Source organism: Pelophylax lessonae (genome assembly GCF_965119305.1).
Source record: "Pelophylax lessonae genome assembly, chromosome: 2".
Classification (NCBI taxonomy): domain Eukaryota; kingdom Metazoa; phylum Chordata; class Amphibia; order Anura; family Ranidae; genus Pelophylax; species Pelophylax lessonae.
In genome coordinates this window covers 492,509,260-492,526,997 of record NC_138769.1, presented here as the reverse complement: position 1 = coordinate 492,526,997, position 17,738 = coordinate 492,509,260, and the positions used below count along the sequence as shown (strand labels likewise).

At 43.7% G+C, this 17,738-nt stretch overlaps 1 protein-coding gene across 3 annotated transcripts in view; it reads right to left on the bottom strand.

Moving 5' to 3' along the window:
* UGGT2 (UDP-glucose glycoprotein glucosyltransferase 2) overlaps positions 1–17,738 on the bottom strand; it is a gene marked incomplete at its 5' end in the record, with an annotated part of 753,177 nt that overhangs the window by 187,931 nt on the left and 547,508 nt on the right. For all 3 annotated transcript variants that reach the window (XM_082245311.1, XM_082245312.1, XM_082245313.1), the window contains 3 exons: positions 6,431–6,589; positions 9,333–9,522; positions 14,728–14,807. In XM_082245311.1, the coding sequence (XP_082101437.1) occupies positions 6,431–6,589; positions 9,333–9,522; positions 14,728–14,807 (429 nt within the window). The remainder of the gene's footprint in view (positions 1–6,430; positions 6,590–9,332; positions 9,523–14,727; positions 14,808–17,738) is intronic.

The window sequence follows — 17,738 nt, the reverse complement described above, 5'->3', positions numbered from 1 at the left end:
CCCCATTGTTGGTGTCATTAAGTGAATAGTACCCCATCATTGGAGTCAGTGGATGGAATGATGCCCTCAAGAATCAGATAAAGGCAAGGAGCCAAATCCAGGCCTGTGCGCTGCAGTTTGCAGTTCACTACTCTATGGGAATGATCAGCATTCTATTAAGATGTGAGAATGCTCGCAACAAAGATGGGAATGGCCCACTTCCTTATTAAGGGCTCTTCAAACAGATATTATGCTGCAACTATTAGGGAGGTGTGAACACAAATTATTCAATATCAATACAGGATGTCTTAGAGTATCATATGCATGGAAAACTTTTTTTTTTTTTTTTTTTTTAAAGTCTTAAGGCCTGTAAAGAATACAAGACTAACAGTGTTAGTAGAAGATACAGGCCGTTCTTACACTTTAGCGTGACATGCACCGCAAAACAAAATGGGAGCTATGGGAGATGCAGGAGACTCCTCCGGGGCAATATCAAGAAAGCAGATAATGATTCAGGATAGAGGAAGGCATTGGGGTTCACTTATAGGTCCTGATGTTAGAGTCCACAACCAAAGTTGAAATTTGACCTGTGAAATCCTGTATAGAAATGTAGGGACTAAAGCAGGGGAAAACATCCAGGCTATTGGTATCTGGCCCTTGAGATGGAGGACTGCAGGCTACTCCAGAACTGTTAGTGGATCGTTAACGGGAGGGACCCGATACAGCAGGACTGTTCCTCTTATGTTTAGGATCTGAAATGTTGCACTGCTTAGCAGGGACAACTTGGCTCAGAATACCAAGTAAAAACCTTGAACACTTATGAACCAGCTACTAACAGCACCAGAGTTTCAAATGGCTGGAAATGATGCAGCTAACATAGTGGCGAAAGGTCTGAAGGACGACCACAATGCAGAGGGAAATATCCAGAGGTTACATTCCAGGCACACCCCAAAATCATTCAGTCCAGTGAGATCAGGGTACAACCTTCAATTGGCGAGGATGCACAATTTGGATAGCTGCATAAAGAGACTAGCTCAAACAGTGTGTAGCAAAGATTCTTGAGTATTCTCAGTACAGAAAAAGCATCCATCATTTTAGGACACCAGCAAAAACTAAAGCATGCAGGGGGTAGGAAGCGTTATATTGGGCTAGTCACTGTTTTTTTTGCCAATGCCTAAAATCTCCTTTGGGCAGCAGTATAACCTAAATGTCTTTAAATCCTGTAACTCTCAAACATGAAAAAGAGGAATTTTTATGTACCTGTAAATTCTGTATCTTGAGAGTACAATACAGGACACGGAAATAGATTAATGGAGCATGGCTTATATGCGGCTACCTTTAGGTGACTGGACCTAAAAAGCTTTACTGAGTGCTCCCCCTAGTATCCCTATATAACAATGACCACTCTAAGGCTCTAGGTTTTTTTTTTTAAATGTCCTTATAATGCTCCTTCTTTTCTAGAAGTTTTACTACCCTATTCACCAGATTTAACTACCTCTTTTAATTGACATTTTTAACGCGATCTGACAGCTTACTGCCTTCTTGGCTTCTGTGCTGCACTCCAAGATATGGAATGTACAGATGTCAAAATTCCACTTATCAGTTTCATACAGTATAGGGCACAGGAATCAATTCATAGACCATGGGATGTCCCCAAGCAATAATTGAGGGGTGGGCAATAAAACATCTAAACAGCTGCAACAGGTCCACAGCAAGAAGACAAGAAGGCAAATGGGCCCCAAATATGACTTAACAGTAAAAAAAAACATTACTGCAGGAGGAGCAGGGAAAAACTAAACAGCCTCCTAGCAACCACCAGTTTTTGACAAATGTGAAACAGAATTTAGGCAGTGGCTTCACTCATTGAGGAGTACAGAACTTGTAAGTGCTATAAAGGCCCCAGAACCTGATTTTATTGGCATGGGCTAGGAAGGGAAGGAGGGATTCATTAAGAGAGGACAGAAGCTCAGTAACAGAAAAAAGGGGAGTTAATTGACCACCTGGGTGGCTGAAAGTGGAAGGAAAAGCTTCAAGGCCGTGTATCCCAGTAAAAAATTAGAGAAAAGGGGGGCACATTCCCATAGAGACATGGAGAAGCCATAAATGTCATATGTGACACCTTCAGCTCCGAACGGGATTACCAACGAAATGTTGTGCCAGCCAGTAGGGCATGACAGGAAAATAGGAAACATTGTGGAAGTAAGAAAAAATAAGGAAATGTGGTTTGAATGAGTGTCCCATCTGAAGGAAATCCATTTATTTACAATAGCTCCATATGGCCACAAGGCCCTGTAGAAGTCCTATCGCTTTACAAGTAGAATCCTGTCCAGGCTGTCATGCATCCATAGGATAATGATAATGACTGAGTACAACATGCAAGTGCTAAAGCTGCTGTGGATCGTAGGTGGGGAGGAATTAAACACCTTATCCCAGAAATGGTAATTAGCAAACTGCAGCCTTGGAAGGGGAAAAAAGGTGTATTGGAGCTAAGGACAAGGCTTGAGGATTAAGTCATCGAGGTAATCTTATGGCAGAATAAAGTACTCATGTTCCAAATTGTATAAATAACTTCCACGTGTAGAGCGGATTAGGAATGCTCCCCTGAGAGATAAAAAAAAACACCCCTGCGTTGTCTACAGCAGAATCTGCATAAGAGGAAAAAAATCATATAGGAGGCAGTGGATCAGGCCTATAGGAAAATCTCAATAAAGCTTTATTTTTTTTTTTATGCATCAGACAGACAAGGCTGAAAGTGCTGAAAGTGGTATCTGAATAGACATTAGTACAATAATATGTCAGAAAAAAACTTCCCATAGCGTGGAGGCACAGCCTTTGGGGAGTATGGAAAACACCAGTTGTCAGGTTTTTCATGACAGAATTTAGGTGTCTGGAGGCCTATAACCACAAACTCTGAGGGATACTGCTGAATATACCAGAAGTTGAGAAACATGCTGAGAATCTAGAACATCATGGACATAGTGAATGAAAGTAGTCATCCAGTTCAGTAAGAAACAATTCACAGGGAAAAGATGACAGAAAGGAAATTAACCTGCAAAATGTCCTCTGTTAAGGGGAAGAACTTCTCTGGCATCATAGCTTTTGATGTAAAGTAGTCTACAAGTCTCACTATACATTAGACAAATGACTGTTAGTGAACACCTCGTGGAATCCTGACTACCAAAATAATAATACTAATGTATTTACCCCATGCAGTAAACCTTTAAAAGGACAAAAGTTCTTACGTAGGGGTTTGTAAGACCTGAAAGCCTTTTACGAGTAGAAAAGAAGATGAACATCCACTGTAATGATAAATGAGTGTGGGATTAAAGAATCTTGTTCTTTTCCAAGTGAGCAGGAATGGAGAAGAACTAGAGAGGCAAGGAGAGGATAGCAATTAAGAACAAATGTATATCTGGAAAGGTAAAGAAGAGAGAAGATTATTTGACATTTCTTTTTTTAAGTCGAGGTGTGTGTCAGAGACCCACCCCTATTGCCTCCATAGGAGGGGAGCGGCCTACTAGTGTGAGGAAGGCTTTTGTAGCAGTTCCAGCAGGCTTGGAGAGGAAACGTCTGCCATGACCAAAAGGACCCACAGTACATGACGACTAAGTCTGGGTGCACACGGATGAGAAGCACACAGTAGGAGTTATGTCATGCAGAATGAGGTGTAATTCAGGCTAGTGGGGTCTGACACCTTTCCTATGAATAGCTGTCTCAATGTATTCATCAAGAGACTTTCCAAGGAGAAGCCTACCTTCAAAGGGTATGCCCAAAAGACATCTTTCGCGCGCTGGATCATTTGCCCAGACTTTAAGCCATAGGATTCTGCTCACGTGCACACACAATAAAAAATATTTTGGAGATCTAACAAGTCAGGTTCTCAATTGCCTACACACAGAATATCAGGGTCAAAGGCAAATGTTACAACTTTGAGTAAAGATTTGGGTTGTCAGTCTCAGGAGAAACTCACTATGAATTTCTCCAGCCAAGTTAGACATAGTTTTGGCATTCGCGAAGGTGACAGCTGACAGCTCTATGCCTGGTCTTGATAATGAAAAGGAGGTTTTTAGAAGAGTCTTTTTAGAAGTACCTATCCACCAAATTTTTAAAAGAAGGGGTACCCTTAACCTCCCTGGCGGTATGATTCTTTTGGATTTTAGGTGCTGAAAGCGGTACCATTATTTTGCATGTAATTCTTGTGAATGAGCAGCCCAAACCAACTGTATACATTTATTATACATATATATATATATATATATATATATATATATATATATATATAATATGTATACAGTTGGTTTGGGCTGCTCATTCACAAGAATTATGTATATATATATATATATATATATATATATATATATATACACACACATATATATATATATATATATACACACACACACATATTTACATAAAAAGTACAGTAAAACTGCAGGAAAGGGCACTGCGGGGCAATGTAATGTGATTTTTTTTTTTTTATTTTTAACGGTATCAGTGTGTTTGGTGTGTTTTACATTCGAATTTGCCACCGGTTCCAATCCCCCAGCGGACGTCACGTCGCCGGAGACGGAAGTCGGGGCTCGCAGACGATCGGGAGGAAGCTCCACCGCCGCACACCGCCCGCAGTCTTCGCTGGATCCCGGAGAAAAGGTAAGTAAAACCTCTTCCAGCATCCAGCGATCTTCCTAGCGCTACCCCGAGTGTGACTCGGGGTTACCGCTTTTGGCTCTAAAATCTTACCCCGAGTCACACTCGGGAATACCGCTAGGAAGGTTAATAGGGATAGTAGTGTCAGAATTAAGTGCGAGAATGGCTGGGTCCACCTTGGGGACAGGCAAATCTTAGCTAAATTCTGCATCCATAGGGTGGAAGACTTCTCAATTATCAGAAGGGTAAAAGAACCTCTCCGAGTTTGGCCAATCATTGTAGAAGGCACATCTTGCCTGATCCAGAGTGGAAGGACTTTCTACAGAAGGTCCTCTTCCTAGTGCAATTTTTGAGTATGTAGGGACTGTGCAGTGCTAGACATACCTATCCAAATACATAAACTGCCACAGTAACTAGCATATGGTGTGAAGGTAAGAAAATAACTTCTCTAAATAGTGGAGGAGAGAAACCTTGAGGCACCTCTGGAGGAAAATCCACATCCCCTTTGTTCTGTGTCAAGGTTGGTGCGTCAGGCAATTCTGTTGTTTGGGCAGAAATAAAATTAGGGGAGGCAAGGCAGGAAAGTAAATCGGGTTGATGGCTCCCTCTGATTCCAGAAATGGCGGTAGCTTCTGGAATCGACAAGACATGGTGGCTGTGAATTCAGCCTTATTTAAACAGGTTGCATGCAGCTTCCCTGTAAGGAAGTTGGCATTATCGGGTTGGAGTGTTGTTGGTATTAGACTCTGTCCAGGGCTAGGGAACCACTAGTAACTTGACATAAATGTAAAGTTTCCAATGAGACTGCGGTGGACTCGCATCTGTCTGTCCCTTGCTCCCAAGCACATGTAATTCTCCATTGTTAAGTGAAGGTCTTTCCCTGCAGGGTTCCCATGGAACAGACATGGATTAAGGGGATCCAGCTTGTTTGGTATGAACAAGTGGCAGTATCCCAGGCGCTAACAGAGTTACAATGGCTGTTTTCTTCAATCAGCTCCTTGTTGCCTGAAAATGGCATGCAGAAGTGTGCATCTAAGAGTCTTAAAAGGACTAAGTCAGTAGCCAGAAATGAATTCTTGATTAGGAGGTGAAACCGCCAAACCTGAATAGATGATCATTATAACGTTACCTATTAGGCCCTTTACATTTGTGTCCTATGAACTGCTTGAGTGCGGTGCACTGTGCTATGTCTTGTTTAAAAATAATTTAGTCTCTACTACAAACCTATCAAAACATATAAGCCAGAAACTGGTATTTTAAGGTGTACAGTACAGGGAAACTCCTTTTACCTTATCCACAGACCAATTCAGGGTCCATACTTTAACCATCACGGTGCGCATACCCTCAGAGGGGTCTTCAGAGTCTGGGTATCATAAGGATGGACCATGGCCCTGGACTTGTATACCTTCCTGCAGCTAAGTGAAACTGCTGATGCACCATGAAGACAGTAAGCAGTCAGATCTTGATAGAAGTGTCAGTTGAAAGAGGAAGTTAAATTTGGTGAAAATATAGTAGGAAACACTTATGCAAAAGTAACAGCCATCGATCACCTAAGAATACTAACAACAAAAACAAAGTCTCTTGGAGTGGGAGCAGGGTTATAAGCGGACACTAGGGGGCAAACTCAGTAAAGCTTTTGTATCCAATCACCTGAAGGTTGCAGCATACACCCCATGTATTCCCTGTGTCCTGTACTATGTGATAAAGATAACATTTTTTTGTTATAAAAGTGTTTCTTTTCTACTTTATTGAACATTTGGCCCACTAAAATATACAGGATTTACTGTACACTTAATATACTCACCAAATTAGCCATCACAATAGTGTCCTTCATAACTGGATCATTTTTCATGCCCAATGTAAATTGGAGTCCTCTTGGGGGTTGTCCAGTAGTCACATCAAAGCAATGTCCTTCCAGTAACAAATATTCTAGCTCATAGTGTGCTGTCATAATTCCATCAACCTGGAAATATACAAAATCTGTCATGTAACTAGCCAATTTTCTAGACTATTATTTTTAGTATTGGAAGATAGTTAGGCAAGGACTCAATGTCTGAGTTTTCAGGTAGCCAACCTGTTACAATTCAGTAGGGGTTCTCATTTTTGAAAAATAAATCTGGTGGGATAAAAACAGCTTACTGTACATTTGGTGCATATTCAGATGAAAAATATGTGTAGGGCTCAGTTCAATCCAACAGCCCTGCCAAAAAACATTCTACAATTTCTTTTAGAAAATCATGTTGATTGTATTTAGTAATAAGTGCTACATTGCCATCAGTGTGTACCCTTTTTAATTTTATCTGGGGTTTTTTTTTTTATCCTTCATAGATGAGACCCATGTTTGGCCATTAGTGCTCTCTGATAGACCTTTCTGAAGCAGTTTTTGCTGTACCTTAACTCATTGAATCTGTCTCCCATGCCAACAACAAAGGTTCTTTTATTTAGTTCTGTTTAACCAAAAGGAAATAATTTATCAGTCTTGTGATTCTCACACATTGTCCCCACTGCACAGCCAGGCAAGTGCCAACCTGATTTCCTGGTTTCACCTCTCCACCTTCAGTCTGCTCATAGGACAATGAACAAGCAAGTGAAAATGATCTGTAGAGTTGAAAAAAGAAAAAAGCTGGATCACCTTCATGGTTATGCTTCATGATAAAAGAATGTTAATCACAAAGCAGAGTAGGCGGCACTTCAACGTGCAGCAATAAAACACTTTAATGACAAGAAAGGGTTAAAAACACTTACAAGATGGAAGTGAAAAACAGTCATATCAATGAATCCATAACGCCCAGGGGGATGCCTCCTGGGAGTAAAGACAGCTTCAGGTAGAAGTTCCAGCCGAACAGCGGTGGGAAACACTGTCTCTGATCCAAGATGGAAAGCCATGCTGTCAAGACCAGCATGGAATACAGGCAACCAGAGGTGATGTCAGAGTGGGTGGGCCATGTTTCAGAGCCTGCCCAGTCGCTCCTTCTGCAAACCAAGACAACGTTTGTTTGGTTTGACGAAGGAGCAACTGGGCATGCTCTGAAACATGTCCCGCCCACTCTGACGCAACTTCCGATTGCCTGTACTCCATGCTGGTCCTGGCAGCATGGCTCCCCATCATGGAACAGAGACACAGTGTTTCCCACCGCTGGTCGGCTGGAACTTTCACCAGCAGCTGTATTTACTCCCAGGAGGCATCCCGATGTAGGTTTTGGATTCATTGATATGCCGTTTTTTTCACTTCCATCTTGTAAGTGTTTTTAACCCTTCCCTGTCATTAAAGTGTTTTATCACTGCACTCAGAAGCGCCTTCTTCTGTGCTTTGTTTTTCCTATAGAGTGTACTTCCCGCTTCTGAAGTGCTGCTGTGGTGCATTAATCACATTTCAAGAGCCAGGCATGTACTGTTTGTAAAAGTTTCCTCGTTATCCAGAGCGTCCTATTCTCCACACTCCAGCTGAATGTTAATCACAAGACTGGCAATATATAAGATGTAAATCCTTTTGGCAATTTACAGTTTAATTGTATGTATTTCAGCTGTGAGTTTATCTGGGGTATCTTTTTTTAATTGGAACACCTAGTAGGTATATGTAAGTGGAACTTTATTGAAAAATGTAAAATGGGTGGACAGGCAGGAATTTTAATGCAGAAGAGACATGCCTTGTCTTTTCTGTATTAACGTTACTTACCTGCCGGTCTGCCCTTTTACGTAACAGGCGATACCAAATCTGACTGAACTCCCTCCCATGCGTGGGAGTGATGTAATCCCCACCCAGCCAATGACAGTGGCCCGGCAATTAAGACCTGGAAGATGGCTATACGAAAAGTTGAGTTGCCGTGTGGGGAGCTTGGAGATTGCACATCGCTAGAGCTGAGGCGTGTATAGCACTGATTTAAACAAGAATTTAAAAATTGTAGATTTTAAAATAATGATGAACTATGAGCATAACTCCGTGCAATGTTATCATGTTACATAGGTAGTGCGGTTGAAAAAAGACACCAGTCCATCCAGTTCAATGTGTGTGTGTGTGTGTGTGTGTATGTGTGTATGTGTTAATAGTACATTGTATACCCCTGTATGTTGTGGTCGTTAAGGTGCACATCTTATAGATTTTTTAAACTATCGAAGCTCCCTGCTGATACCACTGCTTGTGGAAGAGAATTCCACATCTTTACCACTCTAACAGTAAAGAAACCTTTACACAGTTTAAGGTTAAACAACTTCTCTTCTAATTTTAGTGAATAATCTTAACCTACCTAATTTCCTTGCACAACAGAAAGCAGTTTGAAAGTGATATCTCCTTGTAGTAAAACCTATCTACTGAATTTTCAGGCACTGGGGGCTGGCTGAAATGGTGGTGTTTAGGCAGTCTACAGGAGAACAGTATAATTTTTATAGTTCAATGAGACTACAACAGAAGAAAGCTACAGCAGGCAATGGTAGCATCACTCTGTTGGCCAAACAATGTGCAAAGGGTATGAGTTTACAAAAGCAGTTGAAAAGAATACACATATTTATGCACAAAATAGTCCACATGCACACATTTTAACTACAGTATGCATTTAGCTGTTTGACTGGAATGATGCTGCACATTTTTTAACAATACTAAGTTACAAGTGTTTGTATAATTATGCGAGGAGTAACAAAGTGACCGGCACAAGTGGAAACTGTTATTTCACTAATCACCATTACTGGAACAAGGAAATGTGGGCACTTACATCTTGTAGATGGATATTATCCAGATCACAGGAACTGTGTACAACTTCTACCAGCCAGCTCTCTGGGGTGATCATGTTCAGAGTTAACAAAGGTGACTCAGGCATATCTAAGAATTTTGCTGAAGGACCTGAAGAGAGGCTGCTATTACTTAAAAATGTTAGTTCTGGCTCGAGCACAAGTCGATAGAAACTGAAAGAGAAAAAAATAATAAAGTTACAAAGAACAAAATGAGCAGCCACACAAAACAACCACCCTAACTTCTTTCTCCAACTCTTCATGTTCACTATGTACTGTATTTACTATATGAACACAATAGGTTTACAGACAAGTGTAGGATTTTCAAGCACATATAAATCTGTCTAGGTAATGCCCCTGATTGTTTTGTCATTCCTTAGATCTATGAAAAATCTCTGTGATTCAGAGAACTGTTATATAATTTTAAGTATAGTATAATGGAATAAAAGGGCCCATATACATGTATTCCTTTACTACAAAATACAAGTTTTTTGAATGAATCGCTCTTGAGTAATCCTACAGTATGCTTTGAGCTTGAACAACATATAAAAGATTATTTAAAACTTCGATTTGCTCTCGCTACCAGGAGGTAGGGTATAAATGTCTGACCAGGTGGCACTATACCCCGGTGCGGTTGAGTCGGATGTTCCCGACCAGTGTTGACACTTGTTGGAGGTGTGGGAAGGAACAAGGGACGTACCTCCATATTTTCTGGTCATGTGAACGGGTGCAGCCATTCTGGACATCGGTACGCCTCATTGCCCAAAAATTCACAGACCACCCTCTGACACTTGACCCTGCGCTTTTCCTGCTCCACCATCACGAGTTCCCGAGGGCGTCATATCGGAAGTCCATCTTGCCGTTATTGTTCACGGCAGCGAAGAGTTGCATCCCCCCCCTTTGGAAGCAGACCCAGCCCCTACCGTGGCCATGTGGCTTAAAAAAGTCAAATGCATTAATGAAATGGAAGATCTGATGGCGACGGAGAGGGGAACCAGAGAGAAATTTACGAAACGCTGGTTCTACTGGCACGAGTTTACATTCTCTGCGGAATACCGTGATTTGTTGCTTTAAATGCTCTGTGACTGTGGGTGCTGGTGGGCCGCGCGGTCCCCCACCCCCCCCTCCCCCCTTATCTTTCTCCCTTACCCCTCTTTTTTCTTCTCATTTCTCTTTCTCCTTGCTGTCTCTCCTATACCCCCTTTTTTTTATTATTCTGTCTGGCTTACTCCTGTAGGCGTATTTATCTGCTTATCTGTCAAGATCCATATCTTGCTCCCAGACAGACGTACTGGTGTCGATCCCCCCCTGCCCCTGAGAGGTTCTTGGGAGACCGTTGGGGGGCGGCCCCCCGCGCGCCTGATACCGGCCATGTGATGGATGCCGGTGGTGACGGGGGTATGCCCCGCGATGGCCCTTGAGCTCCTGACTTTACACTTGGTCCCATATTTTCCTATGTGCTGGGTTCTAGGGGGTCGGAATGCTTCTGTTTCAGTATCCGGGGCTATACGCCCCCTTGTTCCACTATGTTATTGTCCTGTTATTCCACGCTGTTTGAATGAGCCGAGAGCTCTGTTTCCTACTTTTACATTGTTATTGCTTACTGTGTTTATCTGGTGGCTTGTAATGTGCCCTTTTTTTTGTTTCAATAAACGAATTTATAAAAAAAAAAAAAAGATTATTTTGCCTCCAATGATCCGGCCGATACTTCCCCGGTCATTAATTGGGCGGCTCATAAGGCCACTATCAGAGGGCACCTGTTGCAAATTGCATCGCGTATGAAAAAGAATTCTCAAGCTCTTATTAAGGAAAAGGAAGGGGAGTTGTCTGACCTGTTGCGCACCCACAAACAGGATCCACACTTGGATCTTCGGGACAAAATTGACGCGGTTCGGTTAGAACTGAATCTCTGTCTGACCACCCGGGCGGAAAAGCATTTGCGGTGGACACAAGCTACTTTTTATACTTTAAAGGATAAACCGGGGACGATGCTGGCCCGCAAGCTGACCCCCCGAATGCGTCGGGTGGCGCCCCCCAGGCTGCGGAGGGCGAACGGAACGCTCACTCAGAATCCTCAGACGATCATGTCCATATTCCATGAGTACTATTCCTCTTTGTATGGTGCTCGGGGGAATGAGACGAGGGAGGATGTGGAAGACTTCCTGCGGGATATCCGCCTCCCCGCCCTCTCGGCTTCCCACAGGGAGCTTTTGGAGGGGGACGTTACGCTGGCAGAGGTCCTGCAGGTGATCAAGCAGGCAAAGCCCTCTAAGACCCCTGGTCCGGATGGCTTTTCAGCCGCTTACTATCAAAAATTTGCGGCCCATTTGGCCCCACACTTGCTTACCTTCTTTCAAGCGCTGCGGAGGGAAAGCCCCTCGATGCAGACGCCAACAGAGCGAACATCTGCCTCATACCGAAGCCGGGCAAGGATCATACTGATGCAACTAATTATAGGCCAATCTCCCTGATCAATGTTGATCTTAAGTTTCTAACGAAAATCTATGCTAACAGGTTTAATACCTTTTTAGCGCAATATATTCACATTGATCAGGTGGGTTTTGTGCCCGGAAGGCAGGCGGCGGACCAGATCAGAAGGGCGGTGGATTTGATCACGGCGCTACAATCTAATTGAGATGGGGGCCCTCCCCGCGAGGGCATGTTACTCTCATTGGACCTTCATAAGGCCTTTGACTCATTATCCTGGACATTTCTCTTTCAGATCCTGTCGCGGTGGAATTGCGGTCCGACCTTTCTTAATGTTTTGGGGGCGTTGTACTCTAGTCCGACGGCTAATATAGTTGGGCATGGTGGTGTCTCGGGTCCGTTGAAGATAGAGAGAGGCACCAGGCAGGGCTGCCCTCTATCGCCTCTTCTCTTTGTTGTTGCTATTGAGACGTTGGCGATAGCTATCAGATCTAATTCTAATATCCACGGGGTGGAAAGTTCTGGTCGACCTCATAAGTGTGGATTGTTTGCCGATGATCTATTGCTGTTTGTCACGGATCCCGTTACCTCCTTGCCCAACCTATTTGAGCCATTATCGCGATTTGAGGGGGTATCTGGCCTCAGGGTCAATCAACTCAAGTCGGAAGCGTTGAATATTAACCTGGAGGATGCGACGGTGGAGGCATTGCGGGCTTCCTTCCCCTTTCAGTGGTGTCCGAGGGGGCTTCCATACTTGGGGGTTCGGCTGACCCCTGACGTCACCTCATTGTTCAAGGCGAATTATACGCCCCTGTTTGACGCCCTGTCTCAGGACCTGAAACACTGGTAGACACACGACCTCTCCTGGATGGGCAGGATAGCTGCCGTTAAGATGACAATCCTTCCAAGGGTTCTATATTTTTTTAGGACTCTCCCAATCCCGTTGCCAATGTCGTTTTTGCAACAGCTTCAGACCCTGGTCTATAAATTTATTTGGCATAAAGGGGGAAGTAGATTGGCCCGCTCCACTATGTATAGAACTAAATGGAAGGGGGGGTTGGGAGTTCCCCACTTCATGTGTTACTACCGGGCAGCCCAGTTGACACAGCTATACCAGATTTTTATCACCGTTGGTAGGCCACACTGGGTGGAGTTGGAGGAGCAGGCCTGTAGGTCCGTGCCTCTGGACCTTCTGCTGTGGTTGCCTGCCAGGGAAAGGAGGGCGGTGCTGTGCCCTGCTCTGTCCCATTCCTTAAGGCTGTGGGATGTGGCCTGTAGGCTGTACTCTCTTCGGTCCCCTCATGTGCCGGTGGCTCCCATCTTTCATAACCCCCAGGGGCTCCAGGCATCTGAATTTCAATGGTGGATAGATAAGGGCCTTTATCGAATAGGTCACTTTATAGATCACAGAGGGTCCGACCCCCTACTTATTTCAGAGAGACACTGAAGATGCCCCCTGGGGAATCCTATCACCTCCTCCAGATCACCCATTTTCTTCGCACCCTTAAGGACGACCATAACGACATTACGACTAGAACTCTTTACGAGAACAGGTGTATGGGGCGACCTGGGACGGGAGGAGGAATCTCGGACCTGTACCGGTTATTTGCCGATACGACAGCTAGGCCTTCCTATCAGCTAGCTTGGGAGACTGACCTGGGGGAAACTATTGACAAGGAGGACTGGGACCGATGGTCGACTATGGTGCACAGGGGGATACTCAACACTACTCTGGTAGAGGCAAACTATAAAGTGCTATCCCGGAGGTACTTGGTGCCAACGAGGTTGGCCAAATTATTTCCAGGAGCCTCCCCCCTGTGTTTTCGACAATGTGGACAGCACGGGGATATGTACCATGTGTGGTGGAGTTGTCCGAAGGTCCGGCGGGTTTGGATCCGGGTGATTAACCTGATCCACTCGGCGACGGGCCAGAGGATCGACAGACGCCAAGACGGTGTTGTTCTCGGACTTGCCGGTTGAGATCCCTAGAAATACCCCTTCTCTGATATTCTTTATTCTCCTGGCAGCGAAAATTACGGTGGCACGGACTTGGAAAACACCCGTGCTGAATATAGTACATGTCAAAACCAAAATGTCGTGGATTATGCTTAATGAAAAGTTGGCCAGCATCCGTATGGACAGGCAGCGTAGATTTGACCGAGTGTGGAGCCCCTGGGTGGAGTACTTACAGGCTCCGTAGTTGCGGCTGGGTGGATTGGAGTCCGGTGCGGGGGGACATGGGACGGGTGGCTATTTGCCTTTGTCTTCGGTCTATTTTTCTCTTGGTCTCTTTTCTTTCTGGCTTTTTCCTTCTTTTTTCTGTTTTCCTGATTTCCTGCATGGTTAATTCTCTTTCTACCCATAGAGATGTGGGCTGTTCTTCTCTTTCTTTTCCTTTTGCTCTTCTGCTTTTCCGTTTCTTTACTCTCTTGGGGGTCTGGCTGCTGGAAGGGTGTTCTTGGCTCAGGCTCCGGAACCCTGGTTTGGGTTTTCTGCTAGGGGCCAAGGATGCTTTCTACTATTTGGCCATTGGTGGGAGCCGGTTGGTTTCCCCTTCTGGGGAGGGAGGCTGGGGGGGGGCTTCACCCTTTCGTGGACACAGTTTGTGCCCATTGGGGGTGTCTGGGGGGGGGAGCCCTCTGCTGGCTGATATCTTATTGGAGTTTGGTGAGTCTTCTGGACTCTTGATGAGTCTCCTGTGGAGGGGACTACGGCTGTTGCGAATTAATGTATTTTGCTTTTTATTTTTATAATTGTCTGCCTGGTTGCTAATACTGTCTGGAGCCATATTTTGTTATGTATTGTCCGGGTATGGAGTGCCTTTTCGCAGGCCAACCCCTTTTCTCTTGCCTATGTTTTCTACATTTTCTATTTTATGCTGTATTACTGCAATATGTTGTTTAAAATCAATAAAAAAACTATTGAATACTAAAAAATACAAGTTTTTTTTACCTTTTCAAGGGCATTTCTGAAAGTTTTGCTTTGCAATTCAAGAACATAGTCAGTTTCATATTCATTATTCGGGAAAGCACCTAAAAAGCACAAAAAAACACTTGAATACTGTAACTAACAGACAAACACTGTCGCATAAAATGTTCATTACTTCAGTATTCCGGCACTGGTGTTCTGGGTTTAAAAGTTCTTTGCAGTGGCATTGCCTGCTTGGAGTTTGTGTCCTCCACTAAAGGTTATTACATAAGATACAGATTCAACCTCATGTCACTATTGAGACTATAGCAATGTGAAGTCTTTTATTTAAGGGTAGTGATCAAATGAATCCATTTATCATCACATACTTGTTTGGCTCATTTTTAAATAATAAAAGAAATCACTCAAATGGCCCTGATCAAAAGTTTACATACCTTTGAATGTTTGAAATGTACAGACACATAATGTGACACACACAGGATAAAATGGCAATTAAAGTTAATTTAAATTTAATATTGCAATTAGTGTCTGTGTATAAATAGTCAATGAGTGTCTTAGCTCTCACGTGTATACACGGAGCAGGCTAGGTAATGAGCAATGGGGAGCAGAAAAGAACAGTCAAAAGATCTGCATAACAAGGTAATGGAACTTTATAAAGATGTAAAAGAGTATAAAAAGATATCCAAAGCCTTGAATATGCCAGTCAGTACTGTTCAATCACTTATTAGGGGGAGAATTGGGGATCTCTTGATACCAAGCCAAGATCAGGTAGACCAAGAAAGATTGCAGCCATAACTGCCAGAAGAATTGTTCAGGATACAAACAAATACCCACAGGTAAACTCAGGGGAAATACAGGCTACGATACTTGAACAAAAATGAGCTGCATGGCCAAGTTGCCATAAAGAAGCCTTTACTGTGCCAATGCCACAAAAAAGCTTAGTTACAATATGCCCAACAACACCTTAACACGCCTCACAGCTTCTGGCACACTATAATCTGGAGTGATGATACCAAAATAGATCTTTATGGTCACAACCATAAGTGCTATGTTTGCAGAGGGGTCAACTCGAGTGACAAGAATACCATCACCACTGTGAAGCATGGTGGTGGCTCACTGATGTTTTAGATGGGTGAGAGCTCTAAAAGCAAAGGAAATCTTGTAAAAATTGATGGCAAGATGAATGCAGAATGTTATCAGAAAATCAAAGAAAATGAATAAGCTATTGCGCTGACTTGAACCCGTCATTTAACGGGGCACATAAAAGGGCCAGGAGAGTGGTAGGAAACACCAGGTGAAGTGAATACTGCTCCTCTCAGATTAAGTCTTGAGATCCAGATGCACATATACAAAACAAACACAAGAGGGCGCCTCCATCTAGGTGTAGCAATTTATTAATAAAAGTATAAAAAATGGATTTTTGTAAAATCTTACCGTAAAATCCTTTTCTCTTAGCTCATTGACAGACGTAGTCCTCGGTGATACACCACCTTCGGGTTATGTTGCCTCCACAGGAGCAGGACTAGACAGGAAATTAAAAAGCTCTGGCCACACCCCAGGGGCAGTCCCAGAGGGTATATCCTCTCTCTCTCTGCCTCAGCAAATCAGTTATGTGAAAAAGCAGTCTTTAGAGATTTTAACCCAACTCAAAAAAACAGAGGGGCGGGGACTACGTCTGTCAATGAGCTAAGAGAAAAGGATTTTACGGTAAGATTTTACAAAAATCCATTTTTCTCTAGCGCTCATTGACAGACGTAGTCCTCGGTGATACACCACCTTCGGGACGTCCCAGAGCAGTATCACAACTGAGGGGTGGGAAAATGGAAATCAAATCCCAATCTAGAAGGCCCAACCGGTGCCAACTAGAAGTTTACAATGCTCATCCTTAATGATGAGACTCAACCAAAAAAAGAGAAAACAATTTTTTTTTTTTTTTTTTCAAACAGAAAAAAACCCTCGAGGTAGACCACCGGTCTCCTCAAATTGCGGCCTGCAAAACCTTGCGGCCAAATGAGGCATCCGCCGATGCCGTCACATCAATTTTATAGAATTTTGTAAAGGTATGTACCGACGACCAGGTGGCCGCCTTACATACCTGGACCACTGACGCCTGATGGCGAAAGGCCCAGGAAGTACTGAGCGCTCGAGTGGAGTGCGCCCTAACAGGGAACGGAGGACTCTGACCCTTAATAGAATAAGCCTGTACCACCGTTTGTCTAATCCATTTGGCAATGGTCGCGGCAGATGCAGGCAAACCCTTTCTGGGGCCATCCGTGATCACAAAAAGTGAATCCGTCTTACGGAATGATTCCGTAGCTTTCAGGTATACCCTGATTGCCCGAACCACATCTAAGGAATGCAACGCATGTTCCCGATGATGCTTGGGCTGAGGACACAAGGAAGGTAGTACAATATCTTCATTCAGATGAAAATCTGAAACCACCTTGGGAAGAAAAGATGGCTTAGGATGAAGTACTACCTTATCCCTATGAATCACTAGGTATGGGGACTGGCATGATAATGCAGCCAGTTCTGACACCCTGCGAGCAGAAGTAATAGCCACCAAGAAGGCCACTTTCTGGGATAAAGTAAACAAGGGAATCTCCCTGATGTTTTCAAAAGGAGGTTTCTGTAGAACCGACAAAACCAAATTAAGATCCCAAGGCGGTAAGGGCGCGCGGACTGGAGGACCCAGGTGCCGCACCCCCTGGATGAAATTCCGCACCAAGGATTTGGTAGCTAAAGGCTTCTGAAAGAAGATTGCTAATGCTGAAACTTGACCCTTGATGGTGCTCAAGGCTAGATTCTGCTCAACCCCTTGTTGCAAAAAGGCCAATATTCGAAACACCGAATAGGTACGTGGAGGAAATCCTAAAGATTCGCACCACGCAATATAAGTTTTCCATGTGTGATAATAGACTTTGCTGGAAGTCGCTTTCCTTGCTTTAATAAGGGTAGGAATGACTGAAGCTGACAAACCTCTGTCCTTCAGTACTTGGGTCTCAATGGCCAGGCCATTAAACCCAGCGACTGTA